Genomic DNA, 25186 nt, shown 5'->3' with positions numbered 1-25186 from the left:
TATATTAAAATTTTTACATATAAAAAACTTTAATATATTATAATATTAAAGTTTTGATTAATTAAGTGTATAATTAGAATTAGGATCCAATTAAAAGTGTTTTAATGTTATTAAAAGAATTTTTTTGAATAAAATAGTATATTTGATTGAACAATAATATAATAGTTAGTTATTTACTTTAATTATCAAGTTTTAAGTATATCTATAGTAAATTAATAATTAATTAATTATATATGATAAATTGATAAACATTAGTATATTATTAGTTGAATAATTACTTAATTAATTATAAGTTTATAACATTACATTATAAACATTAGTAATCTACTACATTAGTAATTTAGTACATTACTTAATTAAATGATTAGAAATTTAATTAATTATAACATTATATTATAGATTTATATTATGATTACTTAATTTATTATAATATTACATTATAAACAAATGATTACTTAATTTATTATAATATTACATTATAAACAAATGATTACTTAATTAATTATAATATTCCATTACAAACATGAATACAATACGTATTGAAATTTAATTAATTATTATATTATATTATAAATTTATAGTATGATTATCTAATTAATTATAACATTACATTATAATATGATCACTTAATTAATTATAACATTATATAATTAAATGATTACTTAATTAATTATAACATTAAATTATAGATTTATAGTATGATTACTTAATTAATTATAACATTACATTAGAGTATTGTTGTGTGTGATTTTTCCGTCAAGCTCGGAGAATTGCGAGGTTATAGCTCGATCCAGAATCTATTTGATTTAATTTATTGTCCGACTCAGCATAAGCGTCGAGTTATAGCTCGACCTAACACAAGCTAGTCGCGACCAATCCTTACAGTTTTTCAATCAATTCACAGATAACTGTAGATCCCAGATATCACGGAAGGGATCAAATCGACAGAAATCTCAATGCTCAATCGCGAGAATATCGGATTTGTATTTCAATCTTAATTGTAATCCATTTATTTTCGCTCTTTCCTTTATACAAAATCTGTATATAAACCCCCTTCAACGATGAGAAAGTGGTTAGCAAATTGTTTTAGGATTATTATTGTAAACTCTCACAGCAAATACAAAAACAATGGACGTAGCCTCAAGAGTATAACTCGCCGAACTACTTTAAAAACTCATTTTGCCATTTACTTTATTGCATTTTTCCGTTTAAGCATTTCTGGTTACTTGTAATCACACATACATTAGTTCCGATCTCGTTAAGGTCAATTAGATCGCTCTAGTTGGTGTATTTTTGCATCAACATTTCGGCGCTAGAATGAGGGCCTCCTTTAAATTTCAAAATTTATGGCAAGCCAAATCCAATAACCCGACCACTCAAGGCCCACGATGGTACAAACCAGATCAAAGACCACTACCAGGAATCACGACAACGTGGAGATCACCCACCAAGAGGTGCACCAAGATGTCATCGGGTGTTGACCACTAGTGCCACCGGTGTAGCAGGCTGCAAACCAGCTAGGGGTAGGGACATTAAATCCCGAGAATGGTCAGTTGGTGGAGATGATCAGAACGATGGTCGCACAGGCTGTGCAACAAAACGTGACTGAGCTAAGAAATCAGCAACTGGCCCCCTAAGACCTTGGCCAGCCACGCTTCACCGACGTCACCCTAATAGGTCAGAACTCAGCCGACGACCAATCTGATTCGTAGGCACCGAGACACGACCAACGATCCCGACATCGCCGGGAACATTTCTTACAAGAATGAGAGTCCCACAGGCAAACTAACCCCGAGAGGCGACCGAGCAAATAGCCCATAGGAGAGGACCAAGATAATGGTCGGTAGAGGAATACCTGACCTGCTCAGCGATATCCCCAGCGTCAGTGTACCAGTTTTAATCGACGCCTAAGGTTGGCTCAATTCTCGCAAGCTCGCGAGATGAGTCATGTGCGCCAATCTGGCAATGATCGACGTTCTAGTTATAACCAACGTTGTGAGCAACGGATCGATAAGCCTGGTAGCACCTACCAGCCCAACCATCATGACTCAACCTTGCACATCAATGCGCATAATGGAGGGGTTCACAAGCAATAAACTTGTGAACTCACCTGCTCGAGGTAAGGCTGAATAGAGCTAGCCAAGGTAATCCTCACAATAAAGACTTAAATTGGGTGCAGAAAATGCTTGACAATCTTAGAGCCCGCCAGAACAATGCGGCCAAAGAGATAGTGAGCTCTCCCTTCATAGAGGAAGTTCACTAGGCCCCGCTTCCCCAAGGATTCAGGGCACCAGAGAGTAAGTTTGATGGGAAAGGAGATCTTAGAGACCACCTCGACACTTTCAACTACCGCTACACCAGGTTTGTGACTTGGCAAAGTGTCACTGCTTTGCGGTCAAATTTGTAGGGGATGCCAAGAGGTGGTACAAAAGACTCAAGGTGAACTTCATTAGTTCTTGGTAACAATTCTCTACGCTATACTTATAGCAATTCCAAGCAAGGAGATAATTCATAATGTTGCTCAGATACTTGAGCAACATTCATCAGGAGAGAGACAAAACACTAACCTCGTATTTAACAAGATTCCAAAACAAGCGAACAAAGGTTGCAGATGCACCTAAAGATTCAATCCGAACTTTGTTAATCGCGGGCATCAGGCCGCAAACGGAGATGTGGAAAGAGCTCCAAAGTGAAGACCATGTGAGATTGGCAAAATTTTATCTGATGGCTGCTAAGCATCAGCGAGTGGAAACCTTGCTAGTTGCCCTAGACAAAAGCTCGTCGCGAAAAGCCCCAGATAGGCGACAAGATCGTCCATCAGATAAACAAATGGGCTAAGACCGTAATGACTAGGACCGTAACAGGTTCCAAAAGAAGTAGAAGAGAGAAAAATCGCAAGGAAAGGCAACCCTTCTCGCGATATGCAGAATACACCCCCGTCACTCAAGATATAGCTCATATATATGAAGTCTCCCGTGAGGTTAAGTGACTACTCCCTCCAAAAGAAAAGAGGGGGCTTCGGGCAGAAGAGATTGGCAGAAGTATTGTCGATACCACTGGGACATTAGGCAGAACACCAACAAGTGCCGGGCTTTAAAGGATGCCATTGAGGATCTGATTCAAAGGGGCCACCTAAAAGAGTTTGTTAAGGAGGCGCCTGCTAGCGAAAATACTGGCGAGCAAAATAACTAGATCCAGCAAGCCCCGACCAACGCCAACAATGAAGTTTTGGTAGACATGATCTACGGGAGTCCTGACATTGCAAGGAGCTTAAGGCGCTCTCGCGAGCAATATGATCGAGAGGCCAAAACAGACTTGGTCCCTCAAGTGATAAGTTGTGAACAGAAGTCGTAGAAGCGGCCCAGGTAAGAGAGCGAGGTGGTAGGATTCACCGTGGAGGAATGTGAAGAATCTCTTCGCCATAATCATGATGCGATTATAATCATAGCAAGGATCGGTAATGCCAGAGTACTAAGGGTGATGGTTGATAAAGGTAGTACAGTGAACATCATCTTCTCGGGAGCTTTTCGAGAAATGAGGTTCACAGATAAAGGTGGAAAAGTAACCCGCCCGGCCCGGCCCGGCCCGGCCCGCGGCGGGTTACTTTGTTTGGCGGGCCGGGCCTAACCCGCCCGCCAACAAAGGCAGGCCGGGTTAGGCCCGCCATTTTCTCCAAAATGGCTGGCCCAGCCCGGCCCGCCAGCCCTAACCCGCCGGGTTAGGTGGCGGGTTGGGCCGGGTTAGCCCGATTTTCCTTTTTTTTTTGTTTTTTTTGTTTTTTTATTTAACTTTTCAAATAAATAATTATAAATATAATTGTTTTTAATTAACTTTTCTAATATCAATAATTCAATTCAATTTTTTTGTTTGTTAACATTTCAAATATTAATTCAATTTTGATACAATAAAATTATAATATAAGAAAAATTAGACTTATTGGAGTATGGAAATTGGAATTTGGAAAATTGGAAATATGAATTAAAAATTGCAAAAACTAATAAAAATTAAAATATGAGCAAATTGCAAAAACTAATAAATGAATAATTGAGAGATTAGAGATTAGAGAATATGAGAGAATGAGAGAATTTGAGTTGTGAGAAAAATGTGAGAACTTAGGGCCAATTTATAGGAAAAAATGGGAAAGAGAAATGACGAAAAAGACCCTTTCAACGGCTATATTTCAAGGGTAAAGGGGTAATTTGAAAAATAAAATAAAAATTTTTATTTTTTTTTATTTTTTTCGGCCAACCCGACGGGTTGGCTGTTGCAACCCGCCGGGTCTCTTGCAAAAGAGACAAAATAGCAACCCGCCGGGTTGCGGGTTGCCATTGTGCAACCCGGCCCGCCCGGGGGTTGTTGCCGGGTTAGGGTCAACCCGGACCGCCATCTTGATGGTCCGGGCTTAACCCTCATTTTCCCGGGCCGGGTTAGGGTTGACCCGCCTAACCCGGCCCAAATTTTCCACCTCTATTCACAGATAGACTTGAAGGCATGCCCATTACCATTTTATGGATTCACTGATGATAGCCTAGTTCTCAAGGAAACAATCGACTTGCCCGTGACCTTAAGGGCAGAACCCAAAATCAAGATGGTCATGGTAGAATTCCTAGTGGTGGATTGCCTAACCACTTACAATGTCATTCTTGGAAGACCGATCTTGGATGATCTGAGTGCAGTCACTTCGGTGCGCTGCCAAGTAATGAGATTCCCAAGTCCAGGCGAGGTTGCAACAATCAGGAGCTGTAGGAAAGAATCTCAAGAGTGCTACAACCAAGCTATTCATGTTGCATTAAAATGGCCACTCTCGAGAACCATGATCATCACAGAATCTGAGCCAAACCCCAGACCTTTGGAAGACACCATAGATCCTTACATCCATAAAAAAGAGCATGCAGTAGGGCCAATAGAAGAGCTACGAGAAGTATCTGTTAGTGAGGAAGACTTAACTCGTGTGTTAAAATTGGTAGCAATCTAAGCAAAGAACTGGCTGATAGTTTGGTGGGGTTCCTAAAGAAAAACATCGACGTATTCGCATGGGTACATGCAGATATGGTAGGGATCATCACCAAGGTAATGTGCCACAGGTTGAACGTCGACCCAACAGCTCAACCAATTTGACAAAAGAGAAGATCTATGGATGCAGAGCGCTCCAAAGCACTCAAAGATGAAGTTGATAAACTCTTGAACATCAACTTCATCAGGGAAGTGAAATACCCAGACTGGCTTGCCAACCCAGTCTTGGTTAAAAAGTCAAATGGCAAATGGTGGACTTGCTTCGACTTCACAAATTTGAATAAAGCTTGTCCCAAAGATAGCTTTCCGCTGCTCCAGATTGACTAGTTAGCAGATGCAACAATAGGGAATGCATTACTCAGCTTCATGGATGCATACTCGAGATACAACCAAATCCAATGTATCAGCCCGATAAAGAACAAACCTCATTTATTATTGAGCGGGGTATTTCCTGTTACAAGGTTATGCTGTTTGGCTTGAAGAATATTGGGGCGACCTACCAGCATTTGGTGAACAAGATATTCGTAAAGTAAATTGGCAAAACGATGAAGGTGTATATTGACAACACGCTCATCAAATCGAAGGTCGTCGAAAGCCACAGAGCACTCGGGGGAAATGTTTGACATCCTTAGAAAATATAGAATGAGACTCAATCCTCTGAAGTGTGCTTTTGGAGTAAGCTCGAGAAAGTTTTTGGGTTTCCTAGTCAATCAGCGGGGTGTCGAAGCCAACCCAGAAAAGATTTAAGCTCTTCTGGACATGAAAAGCTCGACTGGCAAAGACAGGTTCAAAGCTTGACAGGGCATGTGGCCGCACTTAACAGGTTTATTTCTCGAGCCACAGATAGGTGCCTATCATTCTTTGAGACCCTGAAGAGAAAAAATGGTTTCAAGTAGACAGAGGAGTACGAGAAAACATGAAAACATTCCAGGAATTGAAGAAGCATCTAGGGCAGCCTCCTTTGCTATCAAAGCCCATTCAGGGCAAACCGCTGCTACTATATTTATCGATATCTAAGTACATGATCATTGCGCCTTTGGTATGCAAAGAAGGGAGAGTGCAGTGGCCAGTGTACTATATAATTAGACCTAGCAAAAGAGAGCCCGTACCCATGGGTCAACAGGTACCCAAACGTAATAGGTGGGTACGGGTATCCCTTTAAAATACCTGTTTCAAAGTTACCAGTACCCGACTTGCTCGTGAAAATTGCGAGTGGCCTGGGTAATGTCCGCAGGTACCCACACTTGAATTAAAAAAAAAAATCAATAATTATAATTCAAAATAAATGAATAATTAATCAAGTCAAAAGTCAAAACAAATTAACAAACCCTAACTCTCAAACTGAAAAAAAAAAAAAAACAGGACTCACTCAGTCTCATTCTCTCAAACTCAATCTCAACTCTCAACTCTCTCACAGAGTCACGCTCATAGCTCACTCACACCGACGAATGGTAGCTCCCAAACCCAGGCCGATGATGAAACAACACTCAACTCAGTCTCATTTTCTCAAACTCAATCTCAACTCTCAACTCTCTTACGAAGTCATGCTCACAGCTCACTCACACCGACGAATGGTAGCTCCCAAACCTAGTCTGATGATTAAACAACACTCAACTCAGTCTCATTCTCTCAAACTCAATCTCAACTCTCAACTCTCTCACGCTTACAGCTCACTCACGCCGATGAACGGCAGCTCCCAAACTCAAGCCAACGATAAAACAATAGCAGCTCTCCTCTCATTCTCATTCTCTCTCACTCCAACGCCGCCTCACTCGAACAGCAGCAGCTTTTACTCTCATTCTCCCAACAACAGCATCTCTCTCTCTGTCGCCCAGTCACTCTCAGTAAAAGCTTTCTCCCACGCCCTTGTCGCCTCACACCTTCATTGCAGCTCAATCTTCCAATCTCTGTCGCTGTCACACCAACGTTGTAGCCATCTGAGACTAAAAGTAAGGTATGTTGTTTACCTTGGTAATTGTTTGGACGTGATTTTTGGAGCAGTTGTGATTCTCTGTGCTTCCTTGTTGTATGAAAATGAGCAAGTTAAATATGTAGTTGTTTTTTGGATGTTGATTTCTTGATAGTGTTTGCACCATTTTTTGTCAAAAATATGGAAGTGCTTTCTCAATTGTATTAAAATTATTCAGGTTAGCAGTCGTACAGATGACTGTCTATTATATTTGGAGATTATATTCATCTTGGATTTGTTAATATATTTTGCAAATTCAAAATCTATGTAGGAATGCAAATATGGAATCAACTTATTGTTTGTTTGTAGCTTGTAGGCTCTGTTCTCTCTTGCCTGCCTGAGAGTTCAAATTAATTTAAATTATAAACTATATTAACTCTAAATGTTAGGTCTTCGATTTGCATGCCTAAATTATAGCCTGGGTTGATCTATTTTGCATATGTTAATTTTTAATTTTTAATAACTCAACATAGATGTTAACTTATAACTACTGTTTTGCAGGTTATTTTTATTTTAGAGTTCAAACAATACTGAGTTACAGAAGAACCCTCTGAAATCTGAATTATACCCAGGTTAGTTTGTCCCAAAACTTACTATTTTTAGTTTTTTAAGTTGAGGAGTGTTGACTGTTGAGTTGGAAAAATCCAGCCATTTGGTAAGGCTGGTTTGCTTGTAAAATATATAAGAGTGTTTTGTTTTTATTTTGGATGAATTGTTATGATTGGTTAATTAATTAAAATATAAATACTCTGTTGTGTCCTTAAGATTGGCTTGGCATGGAGGAGTCTATAGATTTGTTTAACGAGACTATAGAAAAAGGGTCGTAATGTAGCCGTAGGTTAACCTCCTTCTAGTGGTAATACTGTTTGTCCAAAAAAACGTAAAGTTTCAGATGTTTGGGGTCAATTTACAACATATATGGAAGAGAATGGGAATGTGAGGGCAAGGTGTTTGATTTGTAGTAAGTCTTATGCATATGGTAGTTCCACTCATGGGATTAAGAATTTAAAGCGTCATATGGAAGGTTTTCCTAAATGTACCATTAGTAGTGTAGATCAATTGATGATGGATTGTGATACTAAATTGAGACGTTTGAGGATTTCTCAAGAGATTTATCATGAGAAGATGGCAATAGGAACCATAAAACATAATTATCCATATTCAATAGTGGAGCATAAAGGAATTAGGGATGTCCACATTTATTTGAATCATGAAGTTAAGCCTTATACTAGGAACCGCTAAAGCAGATTGCTTAAAGATATACTATAGGAAGAAGGAAAAGATTAAGCTTGCTTTAGAGAAGGTTCTGGGTAGAATATGCTTGACTTCTGATATTTGGAGTTCTTGTATTACTAATGGGTACATTTCTTTAACGGCTCACTATGTTGATGATAATTGGGAGTTACAAAGTAGAATTATTAATTTTTGCCATATTCCTCATCCACACTCAAAGGCTCTTTTGTCAGAAATAGTGTATGATTTCTTAAAAGATTGAGAGATTGAAAAGAAAGTCTTCTCTCTTACATTAGACATGTAAGTAATAATGATAAGATGGAAGACATTTTAAAGAGTTAACTTTGTGTGCAAAATGCTTTATTATGTGGTGGTTCTTTTTTTCATGTGCGATGTTGTGCACATATCTTGAATCTTATTGTCCAAGAAGGGTTAAAGGTTAGCAGCGTGGCTTTACATAAGATTCGTGAAAGTGTGAAACATGTTAAAGAAAGTAAGGCTAAAAGAATCAAGTTTGGAGAACTTGCTACACAAATTGGTGTGATAAGCTCAAAAGCATTGCGAATGGATGTTCCCACAAGATGAAATTTCACTTTTTTAATGCTTGAAACTGCGTTAATATACTGTCGTGTGTTTGTTCATTTGTCACTAATAGATCCCAATTATAAAAATTGTCATTCATATGAAGAATGGGATAGGGGGTGAGGATTTGCAAGTTCTTGCAGCCATTTTATGACATCACTACTTTTTTTTCGGGTTCCCAATACCCCATAACAAACTTGTACCTCAAAAATGTGTGGAGAGTTCAAGTGCATTTATACGAAGAAATGGAAAATGGGGATGAAGTTGTTAGTACAATGGCAAGTCAAATGAAAGTAAAGTTTGACAAATATTGGGATTCTTATAATGTTGTGTTAGCTATTGCAACAATTTTGGACCCACATTTCAAGTTTGAGTTTGTTGAATTTTGTTACAAAAAAGTTGATGACCCAATAGTTGCATTAAGAAAGTTGGAGTTGGTCAAGGAGGAGTTGTATAAGCTTTTTGCTGCTTATGAGGGTCTAAATTGCAATGAGATTCTCACCGGTCCTTCGGCATAGACTAGTTTGTTTAGTATTTGTGTAAGTCACTACTCCCTATATATTTTTATATTCTTGTGATTAATAAGGTTTTGTTTATTTTGTAATTTTGCTTTATTAAATTTAAATATTTAAATGGTGCAGGAATTTGACTACTACAAGAGTGACTTTAGTGCTACTAAGAAGTCCGAATTGGATACTTATTTGAGAAAGGCAAGGTTTAATTACATCAAATTTTGCAATCTGGATATCCTGGACCATTGGAAGAAAAATAGTAATCGATACCCGATACTTTCCATGATGGCCTGTGATGTGATGAGTATACCAATAACAAATGTTGCTTCGGAGTCCAATTTCAGTGTTGGTAGCAAAGTACTAAGTAAATATCAAAGTTCACTTTTACCGAAGAATGCATAGTCTTTGATATGCACTAGGACATGAATTTCTGGATATGAAGTCAAAGGTTACATTTTAACTTATATTTTACATGTTTTAATATTTTAGTTTGTTAATATATTACGATAGTTAACTTATATTTTGTTAATTATAGAACATGAAATTGATGATGCTCAGCTTATTGTGCCATTAACCGAAGTGCCAGCGGAGAAGGAGATTAGAGAATCAAGGGCGGCTTCTAACACCGTCAATGTGTGATAAGACTTAGTTTGTTTAGTGTTTGGTTGAACAATTCTATATGTTTAATATTTTAGTGTTTAGTGTTTACTATGTATGTATGTTGAATATTGAACTATTCTATATGTTTAGTGTTTAGTGTTTATTATGTATGTATGTTGAATGTTGAACAATTCTATATGTTTAGTGTTTAGTGTTTACTATGTATGTATGTTGAATGTTGAACAATTTTATATGTTTAGCGATTAATAATTAGTAATTACTATGTATGTTTAGTGTTTAGTGTTTACTAATTCTATATGGTGAAGTTTGATATAAATATAAAAAATATTGATAATGAATTAATGATGTTTGGTGAAATCTAATCAAATTTAATTTAATCATCTATTTATTTAATTTAATTAACCAAGTTATTTAAGCTTAATAAAGGAATTTTATACCAAGTTTTTAAATCAATACAATTTACATCTTCAAGTATGCAATTTAAATAACAAAAAACAATGAAAAAATTGCAATTTGAATAACAAAAACCTGTAAAAATAAAAAATTACAGAAAATGCCATTATATGTGGGTGACCTGCGGGTCGACTCGTACCTACAAGGGCGGGTACAGTGCGAGTACGAGTCATGCATATGTCAACTCATGGACCTATGCCCGTTTTACCCACGGCCTGTACCCGCCTGGCCCGCCCGTTTGCCAGGTCTATATGTAAGCAAGAGGTTGCTCGACATTGAGACAAGATACCTTGAGATGGAGAAGCTTGCCTATGCACTTGTCATTGTCGCTCAGAAGCTACGACCCTATTTTCAAGCACACTCCATACATGTGCTGACGAACTTTTTGTTGAGGAAAATAATGCAGAAGCCTGAGACATCGGGCAGATTGATCTAGTGGACGATGAAAATGAGTTAGCATGATATCAAGTACATCCCGAGAACATCGATAAAAGGTCAGGCTTTGGCAGACTTCATTTCAGAATTTTCCTATTAGCTTTAGGGAGAAGTAAGCTTGCCAGGGGCAAGCACATCATAGATAAGCAAATAACATAAACCAAAGCTTGACGATCTATGGCAATGGACTTTGTATGTAGACGAGTCCTATTGAGAAGGGAGTAGGAGCTAGACTCTTGCTCGAAAGTCCCGAAGGGAACCCGATCAAAGCTACAGTCAGATTCGGGTTCGCCACCTCCAACAACGAGGCATAATACAAGGCACTGCTCACGGGGATCCGCCTCGCTAAGGAAATAGAGGCAAAGTCTATCAAGATATATAACGACTCCGAGCTCGTAGTCCATCAGATTTCTTGGGAATTTCAAGTAAAGGAGGATAAAATAGCATCCTATCTCCGACAGGTGAAATATGAGCTTGAGCAATTCAAATCCTTCACTACTCTTCAAATCTTGAGGGAGAAGAATTCAGTGGCCGACGCTCTAGATTGTCTAGCTTTTCTGCAATGAGCAAGAGAAGACTGATTTGATACCTGTCAAATTCCTTCCAAGTCCAAGCATCCTCAATCCACATGAACCAGTCTTAGTAACAGGGCAGAGATACAGCTAGATAGATACAATAATTACTAACCTAAAAGATGGAACGGTGCTTGAAGGAAGAAGTGAAGCCAGAACACTCCGAGCAAAATCAACTTGATGCATGCTTATCAATGACAAACTGTATAAGCGTGGGTACAATTCACCTTTCTTGCGGTATGTTGACCATGAAGGCGCGGACTATGTTTTGAGAGAGATCCACGAAGGCATCTGTAGGAACCATGTAGGGGGCAGATCTCTAGCATACAAGGTGCTTCGTCAGGACTATTACTAGCCAACAGTTTTTTATGATGCAACATACTATGTCCGCATGTGCGACAAATGCCAGAGATTTGCAGATGTTCCATGAGCTCCACCCCAAGAGTTAATTACTTTGACAAGCGGCCGTTTGTAATTTGGGGCATCGACTTGATAGGCCCTTTGCCTTAAGGAAAATGGGGTATTAAGTTTGCAATGGTTGTAGTGGACTACTTTACAAAGTGGGCAGAAGTCGAGCCTTTGGCTGCCATCACATCGAACAAGCTAAAAGATTTCGTGTACAAAAACATCATTTGTAGGTTTGGAATTTCACATACAATAATAACCGACAATGAGAGACAATTCAACAATAAGGATTTCAGATCTTTCTGCGAACGGTTTGGTACCAAGAAGAGCTTCACTGTTGTTTATCGGCCTCAAGCTAACGGTCAAGTAGAGGCTATGAACAACATGATCAAGCACACCATTAAAAAGAAGCTTGACACCCTGAAGGGAAGATGGGCTGAGGAATTGCCCAAGGTCTTATAGTCTTATAGAACAACAACTAGAAGCTCGACAGGAGAAATCCCGTTCTCTTTATCATACGGGTGTGAAGCAATGGCTCCAATTGAAGTGGGGATTAATTCGTTCCAGAGGGAAGTCTTTAACGAAGAAACAAACGAAGATCTTCTCTACTTGAGGCTAGACCTAATCGAAGAACATCGAGCCAAGTCTCAACTAAGGCTCTCCTTATACCAGCAGTGAGCCAGACGATATTTCAATTCCAAAGTCAAGAATAAGGATTTTGAAATGGGCAACCTAGTCCTCAGAAAGGTTGTCCAGGGCACACAAAACCCGAATCTAGGGGCACTTGGACCCAAATGGGAAGGTCCATTCAGAATCTCTGAAAAGCTTGCACCAAAAACTTTCCACCTAAAACACCTCAATGTGAAGCCGTATTGTGAGCATGGAACGTTGAACATTTGCGAAGGTATTACCAATAATCAGCTCAGGTTTCAATCGTGTTTTGTCTTTTTCGAATATTCATTGTAAGGTCGTTTATGACCAAAATTTTGTCAATAAAAAGAGGTATTACTCATGAACTTTACTTTGTTAGTCATTTTCTGTTTATTAATATATTGTTTATCATTTATCATCTATGGTTTCAAAATCGCGACTCACACGATCAAGTCTAAAACTCAAAGTCAAGAGTTTGGAAAAAGGCAGCTTAGTTCTATAAGCTACGCTAGAATTCAACTCATTAAGGGAGAAACTTCCTGAATTAACGAAGTTAAACTTGGGAAAACTTAAGTAAATCACGTCAAAATAAATCGGTCATAAGCCAACGACCAAAACTCGAGATGGACAATTAGTTTGAATTCAAAGTTGTCACATAAGATTTCCTTGCATATATTCGAAAAGTTCCTCAAGAAGCGAGCTACTCATAACTTGAAGAAAATTCAAATTTTTTATGATAAGTCCGATAAAGATGATCAGACGACTGTGCATAAATAAAAATTGCTCGACAGAAATATGAAAAACATATCCTTCATTGATCAGGCAAGTTTAGTTACAAACTAAGCTTAAAAAAAAAAAAGGAGATACAAAAAACAAAAATCTATAAGCAATTTGAGGAGCGGGGGCATCATTGCCAACTGGACCAATGAGTTCATCCCTAATCAGGACAGATGGGTTGTTGATAGCAGGAGTCTTGGCAGCCTCTTTGGGGCTAGGAGATGGGACGTCTTACAGAATCTCAGATGGAGGAAGGTTGGCAGTGATGGGTGGAAGAGTGGCCAGAGGAGTTGGATTCTCGACCTCCTACTTGACACCAACATCTTCTTCTCCCTCTTCACCTTCTCCATCAGGCTTAGAGTCATCCAAGTAAATATAGGTCATCCTTTGAGCCTCAGTCCTCATCCTGTAGACCTCCTTCTAATAGGCCCTCGGGAGGAAGGAAAATTCGATCGAAGGATGAGTTTCCCACAGTTTCTGTACCAGGAAGACCGACGTTTCCAAGCTCAGTTTGTGATGGTCGAGTTTAGCTCCTCAACTTCGACCCAAGTTGTTCAGTCTCAGCCTCGACCTTTTGGCGATCTTCTACCTCTTTGGCGAGATCAAGTGCAAACTTCTTAAACTTAACCTCCCAAACTAAGGTAGCTTTCTAAGCCGAAGTGAGCTCGAAGTTCAGCTTATTGTTGACACCTTGCTGTTATGCCAAACTCTTCTCAGCCTCGACCGCTTTTGCTTCAACCTTTGCCTCGGCAGTCTCGTTTGCCTCAATCTTGTTAAGGAACTCCCTTTCCTTGAACCCAAAGGCCTTCATCTCTTCCTTAAGTCATTCAAGCTCGACCTGCCTCGAGTCTTTCTCAGCCACCTTGGCCCTAGCCAAGGCATCCTCCTTAATCGCTTCTGCTTCTTGCCATCCCTGATGAGTGCCCATCAATGTGGGGTAACACTCGTCATAGAGAAGCCTAGTCAGCACGCAAGCCTAAAAAAAAAAAAATGAAAGTCAGCGAAGAATAAAGAAAAACATATATATAAAAAAAAAAAAAAAGGAGGGAGAACCACTAATACCTTTGTCACGTAGCTGCATACCCAAGACAATAGCTATAGAGGAGACGAATCTCTAATATCCGTGTAGGTTCGCAGGGTGATGGCATCCCTGATCGTCGAGGCCCCAACGCCGATGTACTCAAGGAGTTGGTCGATTATTACGTCAAGCGCAGCTCAAGCTGCCTCGTCTGTCATTTTCCCTTCCTGCTAAGGCCAGCTTGATTTACTTTCCAAGGGAATGACAACTTTGCCCTTGAGAACGAACTTCTTCTTGGCCAAGTGTCTAGCCGCGGTTTTCTTAAGGCCACCAGTTTGCCCTGTAGCCTCTTTGCTCGAGCCACTTTGCTGCTCGACGACCTTCTATTTTCCTGAGCCTCCTTATGACTCGGTCGACTTCTTCTTGCCAGAGCCCTCATGCTACCTTTTTCTTGCCTGAGCCATGATGCTGCTCAGGCGCCTTCTACTTTCCCAAGCCTCTAGTTGGCTTAAAGGTTTTCTTCACGCCCTTGGTTTTCTTCACGCCCTCTTTTAGAGCTTGAGGGCATCTTTCTCCCTGGTTTCCTTGGACGTAGTCGCAGGCTTCTTGGCACTTGGGCCTTCCTCAAGCTTGCCACCTCTGCGCTTGAGAGCCGAGCGTAAAATACCCTACCCAACCATCCAATCAGCATCAGTAAGCTGCTTCTTTGTCGGAGCAACCAACGGTTTCATGGTAGCCTTGGGTGTTGTCGTCTTCTTCTTCAAGCCTTTTGGTTTCTTGGCCCACATATTTGCGAAAGGAGAAGCAAACAATCATCAACCTAAAAAAAAAGTAGGGGAAACGAGCAAGTAAACACTTTACATTTCTCAAGAATAGTGTTGAAAGTGGCTTTGTCTGCGCAAAAATTGTACGCCCTCAACTGAGGAAGCGAGATAATCTTGTTAACGTTGCACTCCCTGTCAGAGAGATTGTTGAAGCGCTAAAGCCGCTTTAAGCTCGTCGCGGAAAGAAAATTTTGCTCAACATTTACTACAAAGCAAAGAAATATGGTTAGTTCGACGGTTGAGGTTGGCAACACTTTTTGTGCATGAAGGATCAAATTCTTACTAGCTTCCGAAGATAAAACGCCGGTTTCCTCAGCCTCATAAAAGAAAAATTGAGAATCCCAGTGCGGGACCTTCTTCGGAACATCAACGAAACCATTGAAATGTATTTTCCTCGCCTTAGAGATGTAGTACATTTGATCTTGACCCTTTTTTAACTTATACAAATGGACGAGATCCTCTACAGATGGCTCACCCAACTCGACTATTTGGCATGTTATGTACAAACCTATGATTATAATATATAAGTTCCCGACAGTTGGAGAGGGACAATGTCGAATCGTCTCAAGATGTTGTCGATGAAATGATAGGCGGGAATGGACAGCCCGTATCTCAGAAGGGAGTCAAAGACTGCCATGCAGCCTATGGGGGGATTCTTCTGGGAGAAGCCCCCCGGAACCCTCAAGTTAAGTTAAGGCGCATAAATGAAATCCTCAACCCCATTCGAGGATTATGGTTCCTTGCGCAGCCTATGGACAAGAGATCTTTTTTACTGTGCGAGCTCCTTGGAAGCATGGTCGGAAAAGCCTGCTGCATTGGGTTTCGAGCTCCGTGTGATGACATCCTTGGAAACCTCGGGAACTACGCCCCCAAGAACTGCTGAGCCCGATGTGGAATTGAACATGCGATCAATGGTATGGTTACTTGATGAAGACATGACGATAGCTTGCCTCTGGATACCTAAAACAAAAGCAAACATGTGTTAGAGCTCGAAAATTCGACGACCTATCCACACTTTGCTTTCAGTTTAGGCACCAAAGGTAGCTTGCGTCAAATAACAGACACAAGTGACCTACCAAGATTCCGACAGCCACCACTATAAACCCTCTTTAAACTTAGAACCGCTGGAAACACACTCAAAAACCCTAACAAAGCCCTAAAAGGCTCAATGTGGCCATGGCAATGGCCACCCTCAATAGCGAAAGTTATAAAAGCAAGTCAAGGAAGGGAAAGAAACCTTATCGGAGTAGAAAGATTGGATGAACTCATTGGAAAAGCACCGTGAAAATGAAGAAGCAACGACGAAACAAGCAAGAAATCTGAGAACTTTTGCAAAGTATGTACACTTTCTGACAAGTTTGTCCACTTTTATAGTGGTTTGCATGGGAGACAAAAGGGCAAGGTTTGATCGTAGCTGTCGATCTATAGTGAATCTCGGCCCTCCATTCATTGAGCAATCTTGGCCCTTGGACGTGGCCACGTGTCAATCATTCGCGAGAGGTGATCAACCGTCAAACTGCCACAATCATAACTGTCGTCGCACGTCGCCTCAACTTCACGCGTGGAAAGCTATAGTCGGCCACGCGCGATGAAAAGTAACTGCCAAAGGTTATTGCATTTAATGTGATATGACCGCGTGGAATTTATACAGATACCCTTTATTTCAAATTTTGAGTTTGTCAAGAATATCACAGCAAAGAAAAAGCCAAGTGTTGAGTAGGTCGATTGGAAATGAGTCAAACTCATGAAGCTCTACTAAATCTGTATTCAGCGCACAACCAACGAATTCCAAGCTTGATATCAAATCGAGTAATAGTCTTTGAAGCTCAAAACGAGCACCGAACACTAGGGGGTAAATGTTGTGTGTGATTTTTTCGTCAAGCTTAGAGAATTGCAAGGTTATAACTTGATCTAGAATTTGTTCGATTCAATTGATTGTCCGACCTAGCATAAGCTTGTCGAGTTGTAGCTCGACCTAGTACAAGCTAGTCATGACTAATCCTTACAGTTGTTGAACCAATTCACAGATAACTTTAAATCACAGATATCTCAGAAGGGATCAGATCGACAGAAATCTTGGCATAATCTCACTGCTCAATCGCGAGAATATCATAGTTGCATTTCAATCTTAATTGTAATCCCTTTATTTTCGCTCTTTCTTTTGTACAAAATCTATATATAAACCCACTTAAACGATGAGAAAGGGGTTAGCAAATTGTTTTAGGATTATTATTGTAAGCTCTCACAGTAAATACAAAAACAGTGGACGTAGACTCAAGAGTATAACTCGTTGAACCACTTTAAAAACTCATTGTGCCATTTACTTTATTGTATTTTTCCGTTTAAGCATTTCTGGTTACCCGTAATCATGCACACATCAGTTTTGATCCCGTCAAGATCGATCTGATCGCTCTAATTGATGTATTTTTGCATCAACAAGTATGATCACTTAATTAGTTATAACATTACATAGTTAAATCATAAATAATGACTTAATTAATTATAAATTTATAACATTACATTATAAACATTAGTAATTTACTACATTAGTACATTACTTAATTAAATTATTAGAAATTTAATTAATTATAACATTACATTATAGTTAGATGATTACATAATTAATCATAACATTACATTATAGTATGATCACTTAATTAATTATAAAATTACACAGTTAAATGATTACTTAATTAATTATAAATTTGTAACATTACATTATAAACATTAGTAATTTACTACATTAGTACATTACTTAATTAAATTATTAGAAATTTAATTAATTATAACATTACATTATAGTTAGATGATTACATAATTAATCATAACATTACATTATAGTATGATCACTTAATTAATTATAAAATTACACAGTTAAATGATTACTTAATTAATTATAAATTTATAACATTACATTATAAACATTAGGAATTTACTACAATAGTACATTACTTAATTAAATTATTAGAAATTTAATTAATTATAACATTACATTATAAATTTATAATATGATTACTTAATTAATTATAACATTACGTTATAAACATTAGTACAATACTTAATTAAATTATTAGAAATTTAATTAATTATAACATTACATTATAAATTTATAATATGATTACTTAATTAATTATAACATTACGTTATAAACATTAGTACAACACTTAATTAAATGATTAGAAATTTAGTATAATATTTATGATCACATTAGACACAAATGAATGAGTAATCAAAAGTTGAAAACTACTAAATGCAAGTTTTCTTAATTTGTTAGGGGTGTATTTGTAAACTTTTAAGGTATTTTTGTCATTTTTTAAACTAATAGGGAGTAATTATTTTTTATAGGGTACCCGGGTAAGGAATCAAAACTTGCATTTCAGGTTCCGTTTCCTTGAATTTAAGAACCAGAACCGACAAGTTCGGTTTCGGTTCCTTTTTCTAGTAACTTGCACTGTGAGGTTCCAATTCCCCCAAAAATTGCAAGGTACCCGAAACCGCTCACCGCTACAAGTAATATAAGATTTTGGTAATCTTCCAATACTAATAATAGTTACTGTTGGTAATATTGGAGGTAACTTGATAACCTCTATTCTTATTTTTGATACAATTTTATCCCTTATTAATAAAAATTTTAGACAATAAGGCCCTTATTTTAAAATCAATTTACATGAATCTAGCTTTTACAATTTTACCCCAATTAATTAACTTTTTGAACAAAATTACCTTAGAATTTAAAACAAATTGCAGCCCACCCAAGCCACCACCCCCAACCACCTGTTGCTGCCAACCATCGACGGCTAGCCGTCGCCGCTACTAGAACAACACACATAAGGCTGAAAATGGCCTCCGTGCGTCGATATGGCCATTTCTAGCTAGAGATCTGGTTGAAAATGACCAGATTATGATAGATATGGTCGTTTCCAGCCAAATCTGTCGATCTGGCCATCAATGGCCACAGACGTGGCCTTAATGGCCATCGATCTGGCCAAAAACAACCAAATTAGATCTGGATGTTTTTCAACTAGATATGTCATGATCTGGCCATTTTCGGTCAGATCTCTGGCTGGAAATGGCTATATCGGCACATGAATGTCATTTTCGGCTTTTCGTGCGCCATTAGGTTACCAGTTGCTTGCGACCGGCAGTGGCTGAATTAGTGGGGGTACATTGTTGATTTTTCAAACTTTTATTATGGAATTGTTTTTGCTAAGTTTTTAAATGTAGGGGGGTTATATTAATAATCTAAATAATAATATTTGATTAGAGGATAATTCAGTAATTTAAATAAGATACCCACCAATATATTCCTTCCAACCGAACATATTAATATAACATACTCACTAATTTATTCCAACCAACCAAACACATTTCCCTAAACATTCCCAGTAATCTTCAAGGTAATCTTTCTTTCCATTAATATAACATTCCCGGTAATACAACATTCCTGGAACCAAACGCACCCTTAATGTATCGTTGGAATTTATAATGTGATGGCTTAATCAGTATTTACTTAAGAGCAAACAACATATTCCCACCCGAGGTTTAGCAAAATCCCAAATTGATATTGTTGGTTGCATTTATTCAAGATTATCACCCTTAAAGTAAAGTTGCTTCCTTTATTTTAATAGATTCCCAACTTTTCATTGTAGTGCAACTCACGTTAACACACTAAAGTGTGCCAGCGCTTTCTTTGGCAGAAGACTAGCTCATGTTAGCAAAAAATAGCTCACTTTAGCAACATCCATGCCGACGGCTTTTAGCTTTTTTCGGCCGATTTCGAAGTTCAAAATCACTTATGAGACCACCGTTGGACTCCCCACAATCTCCTCTACAAAATCCATAGCTTCACTTGCCAACCTCACTCACTGTTTTTGACCACCTCCAACAGTCACTAACGGTGTTAGTTTAAGGGTAAGAATCTAAAATAAATGCAACTAAGAGTATCAACTTGGGATTTTACTAAATCTCGGGTGGGAATATGTCATTTACTCTTTACTTAATTATCACTATACATTTTATTTTAATACCAATAGATTAACAATAGGGGGATTTCTGTTATTTCTCTAAGTACAAGGAAATATCGTTACTTAATGATACCTCGGGGGAATTATTGTTATCAACGCTTCTCTTTTCCCTACTAGTAATTTAACAGAACCTTTGATGGTGATGTCCTTTGGACCAATTAAACGGTAATATCATAATGATGGAAGATTTAACCCTAGGAGTTGGATTGAGAAGACAATAATTTAGTTATTAGCAGAGAATCGGCCAGAGTCCAGATGATTAGATATTTCAGAGTGGACTTTGATTACCTTATCTAAAAGTTAAATTAAAAATAAATTTGTTTTAAGGGTTTGAGGACGGCATTTAAGGTGCCTGCAACGAAAGTCAGCTGTATTGAAAAGATTTAAAACCAACGTTTACTCTATGTTGGGTCAAGGCTTCTAATTTCTAAATAATCTAACGTAGTTTATGTTTAAGCCTCAACAAGTAGTATAGAATTGAAGATTGTAGAAACAGTCAAAAGCTTATTGTTTTCAAAGGAAATCATACCTAACAAGCCAACGTTTTTCAACTTCAGCCAATTTCCCATTGTAGCTTCCACGAAAGAGCCAAGGTCACTGTGGCTAATCAAGTTTCAACACACTAGAAGCCAAACTGATTGAACAAACATCAGTTGGACTTGGACAAGTTCTTGTTTGAAGCTTAAGCCGGTTCTTAATTCTGTGGTAGGCAAGTTAGATTTTATGATATCAATCTCATACACAGTGTTGATGATGAGCGGCTAGGTTCAGTGAATTAAGTTGATAATTTTTACTTTTTTTTTTTTTTTTTTTTGGGTTAGGTGTTTGTATCAAATATAATCTCGCCAACTTTCTGGATGTTCTATATCTATATATAGTTTACGTGTATTATAAGGCTCATGATCAGTAGTACAGTGCAAAAGTAAAGCTTATATAATACTTTAATTCAATAATGTTTTCAAATGAATTCATTCAAATGAAAGTCCAGCTCAGTCTATATTGGAATTTTGCGACTAAAGTGGAGGCGATCTCACTAAAAATTAGACCTACCCAGCGATCAAATAAAATATAATATCATATAAGCTAAAAGAAACAGTCATTTCAAATTTTCAAAATTGATACGAAGAAAGAATGGAGCTACATATAGATTTTATATGCAACGTAGAACCAGTAAAACCATTTGTGACAAGAAGGTGCAAGGAAAACGGCCCTACTCTTGCCCAAACATATGCCAAACGAATGAGCAAAGTCAAAAGCTTGCGTAGAGTCTAATCCTTTCAATGTACTGTAATGAGTTATCATGTGAAAACTCAATATGAACACAAGAAATTAGCCTCTAAATATCTTAAGAATTTCTTTATACTATTATTTTCCCACATGAAAATGCCCTAAACATTCAAGTTTAACATACATGATCAACATAAGTAAAAGATTGAACAAGTCTAGGGTTTGAATGTTTGCATATACATATATTTACTTTGTCACCAAGGAATGTCAACATGAAGTTCAAACAACTTTTAACAGTCTGACTCAATTGATAGTCAACACGCCAAATTAATTCCCAGAAGAAAATCAAGCATCTTCACCCATTGACTCCTGGACGGTGCGAGAGCGGGAGGATGATGAGTTTGATCATGTACCCCCCATTCACACTCCTGGTCCTGAAAATTCTGGTAGTGTTGTGCCAGTGCCACCCCATTGAAAAATAATAATGTAAACGACAATGAAAGGCACATGAAATTGCCGAACAAGCTGCTGCAATGGTGGCTACACCATGCTGATTCATCAAAGATTTTTCAAACTTAAATTAAAAAAAAAAAAAAAGGTACAGCCACCAGTTGGGGACACCTGTTGGTCAACGTGTTTCATGTTGCGAAGAGAAAGCTAATTTATATAATTTTGTTTCATGAGAATATTCTGATATACGATATTTCCGTTGGTTATTTGCCACGTAGCTTCCTTCATGCACACAGCCTTAAGTACATGCGGTGGTGGACCAGGACCACCCACCTTCCCTCTGGCAGCCAAAATATTCTGAATGATTTATTTATATATTGCAAAGTGAAAGCTGGAGAGATGTTATGATATGGACACTGTACTGTGCAGCAGCCAAATCTACGGTGGTTGTTCTAGGAAACACAACAATGCTTTTTCTTTATTATTTGTGGGATTCTGTATCTCTATACATGTCGATAAGATATTGCCATTATGGAATGATTCTCTGTATCTTATCTTCTCAACACCCACCAAACAATTATATATACTTAATACTAATTCTGCTGACTCCGTCTACGAAATCGAAGATTGAAAATGGGGCACCTGAATGTATAATAATACTTGCCTTTACGGCTGGACTTTTACAGTCAATTAACACAGGGCTTTCCCACTAAGTAAGGATTATCTTGTCATAGTTATTATCAACATTCTCATTTTGTCTTAAACATGAAAAACGGAAATCATCGAAACGTATAAAATAAAATAGGTAATTACTTTAATTATCATTTATTTGTTTGAAATTCGTGTTTTAAAATAATTAATCAGAACATTTAACGAAAAAATAGGATAGAGTAAATTTGCGGCGCGTGTAAGTCAAGGAATATAGGTAGGAGTGGAAGTAAGAGTTGTCGGGTGAGATTGATACTGGCGTCAGAAACTACTCATGTGGATAGTAGAAGGTTTTTCTACGCTTTTGCCTTGAACACGCGTAAGGAACAAATGAAAATGGGGCACCTTGTGATCGGTAAATGAGCAACACCTGTTGGTCCAAGCGAGCGGTTCAAAGGGATAAAGGCATGGGCTTAATAAAAGCCTGAAAAAAGATGAAAGAGAAAGAAAGGCAAAACAACAAGCAGCCTCCTCTCTCCTCAAATCCAAATATCTAACCAACTAATCCAAGTCACGCGGCGAGATAGCAGACTATGCCGACAACTTTTCAAACCGCCTAATTTTCCACCACTTTCTCTCCAAACCCACGCACCCTTTTTTTTTTTTTTTTTTTAATAATTTTAAATCATTAATTAAAAATATTAACTAATTGCGTAAATGAACGCGCGCTGGAAGGGAAGTGGGAAGTGGGAAATCAAATCTGCGTTTTACAGCCGTTAGATAATTGAATTGATTGATATACAGTATATCTGGTTTTCTGCTTGCTCGACAACCCACATGCCACGTAATTCGGAAACCAACATGACGATAATACCCCACCACACACACTCTTTCTCTCTCTCTTATCAGCCGCCCACAGTCAAATCCCTCGTTGACTGTGCCCCACCCTTTTATTCTCTCTCCTCCTTTCTCTATATAACCAACCTCACCTCCTCCTCTCTCCCATGCGTCCCCACCTTGTTACTTCTCTCTCAACACAGAAACCAAAACACTTATACTAACCTGAGAAACATTTAACGAAATGGCGCCCAGAGATAAGACGGCGGTTAACGGTAAACCTTACGGAACCAACAATAACAGCGGGAACGTTAAAGAGGTGCATTTTAGGGGAGTGAGAAAGAGGCCCTGGGGCCGATACGCCGCCGAGATTAGAGATCCCGGCAAGAAGAGCCGTGTTTGGCTTGGTACTTTTGACACCGCGGAAGAAGCTGCCCGAGCTTACGATGCCGCCGCCCGAGAATTCCGCGGCGCTAAAGCTAAAACTAACTTTCCCTTGCCTTGTGAGAATGTAACAAAGAAAATTTGTAATAATCAGAGTCCGAGTCAGAGTAGTACAGTGGAGTCATCGAGCCGGGAGCCGGCTCTGATGGTTGATTCTTCGCCTTTGGATCTAAATATCGGTGGTGGAAGGGGTGGTGGTAGTGGTGGATTTAACGCCGCCGTTAGATTTCCGTTTCAGCCCGTGGCTGGTGTTTTCGGTCCTGCGAATCAGGTGTTCTATTTTGATGCTATTGCTGCTATGAAGAATCAGCAGTATCAGCGGCTCAGATTCGATCATCATCAGAATTATGGTTTCCATGCTGCCGCGGCGGGGAACGGAAGTGTCCAAAGTGACTCTGATTCATCATCCATCGTTGATTTAAACCATCACGATGTTAAGCCAAGGAGAATTCTCGGTTTCGATCTTAATTTTCCTCCAGAAGAAATCGCCTGACTTTTTTTTTCCCCAGATAATGGCGTGTTTATCGGAGATCATAAAAACAATTTCTTTTATGTTCATTTTTTCATGGAAACTTTATTTTTTATTTCCCGTTTGAAGAAAAAAGAAAAGTAGGCTAGAAAAAAAAAAAAAAAATGACGGTCAGCTTTTCAGGTGATCTGTTGTGATTTTGATCACGGATGTGAATACGTAGCTGATCTCCACCTTTTTTGCAACAGAGAAGCCATCGAGTCTCTTCACTGTTGTTGGTAACTAGTTACTCTGTACTCGGTTCTTTTTTTAAAGAAAAGAAAAGAAAAATCAAATGAATTAAATTAACACATATATATTCCTGTATTATTTATTTATGGCTAAACGATGGTGTTTCGCCGGAATATTGGAAATAGATATTCCGGCCGTGCGGTAGTTGTGCGATATGTGTCAGTACGGATACTTTTGAATGTGAATTTTTTCAAATAATCATACTTGCTGCCACGTGGGTGTAGTATTATTCTATTTATGTTCAGTAAAAAGTGGACACGTGTCACAGCATGTAGATTGGTTTTTGTTTTTGTTTAATTTTGTACGTTGGATTTTGCAAGAGCATCATTTCATTTACAAGAAATCTAATAGGGCATGCCCTGCCACCTACTTTATAGGTGTGTTTTGAATTCGATGAATAAATCAATTTACCATTAAGTTTTCTAATTTTGTTTTCATTATAGAACAGTGTTCGGACGTTTTGGGGGTTGCTTCATTAAATGTTGGCTTTATATCGGTTGGTCTTAGAATTGGTAACAGTGGAAATGTTAATTTAAAGGACTGTTGACAAAATTTGTATCATCTTTAAGCTAAGCATTAATTAGGAGAAATGTCTATTAATTGGAGTTAATCAAATCTACAACCACCAGATATTATTATAATTATATATAGAACCATAGTATATCTGGTACCAAAAAGAGTGTTGGCCGACCGCCGACCTTACCTTTTGATTCTTGCTTTATGCATAAGTT

The 25186-nt window shown here is 38.3% G+C and overlaps 1 protein-coding gene across 1 annotated transcript; it reads left to right on the top strand.

Annotated features, from left to right (window-relative positions):
* The first annotated feature begins 23406 nt into the window (after positions 1 to 23406).
* LOC116108246 (ethylene-responsive transcription factor 4-like) lies at positions 23407 to 24737 on the top strand. Its single transcript, XM_031394506.1, has one exon. It carries the CDS (start codon positions 23496 to 23498, stop codon positions 24186 to 24188), a length of 693 nt encoding a protein of 230 aa, XP_031250366.1. The 5' UTR covers positions 23407 to 23495; the 3' UTR covers positions 24189 to 24737.
* The last annotated feature ends 449 nt before the right edge of the window (positions 24738 to 25186 follow it).

The sequence above is a fragment of the Pistacia vera genome, unplaced genomic scaffold, assembly GCF_008641045.1.
Source record: "Pistacia vera cultivar Batoury unplaced genomic scaffold, PisVer_v2 Contig56, whole genome shotgun sequence".
Taxonomy (NCBI): Eukaryota; Viridiplantae; Streptophyta; class Magnoliopsida; order Sapindales; family Anacardiaceae; genus Pistacia; species Pistacia vera.
The sequence above is the reverse complement of the archived record's forward strand: the minus strand, read 5'-3'. Positions and strand labels throughout refer to the sequence as shown.

What these genes read in the sequence shown, in the direction of transcription:
- LOC116108246 (XM_031394506.1), top strand. Translation starts at nt 23,496, where the DNA reads ATGGCGCCCAGAGATAAGACGGCGGTTAACGGTAAACCTTACGGAACC.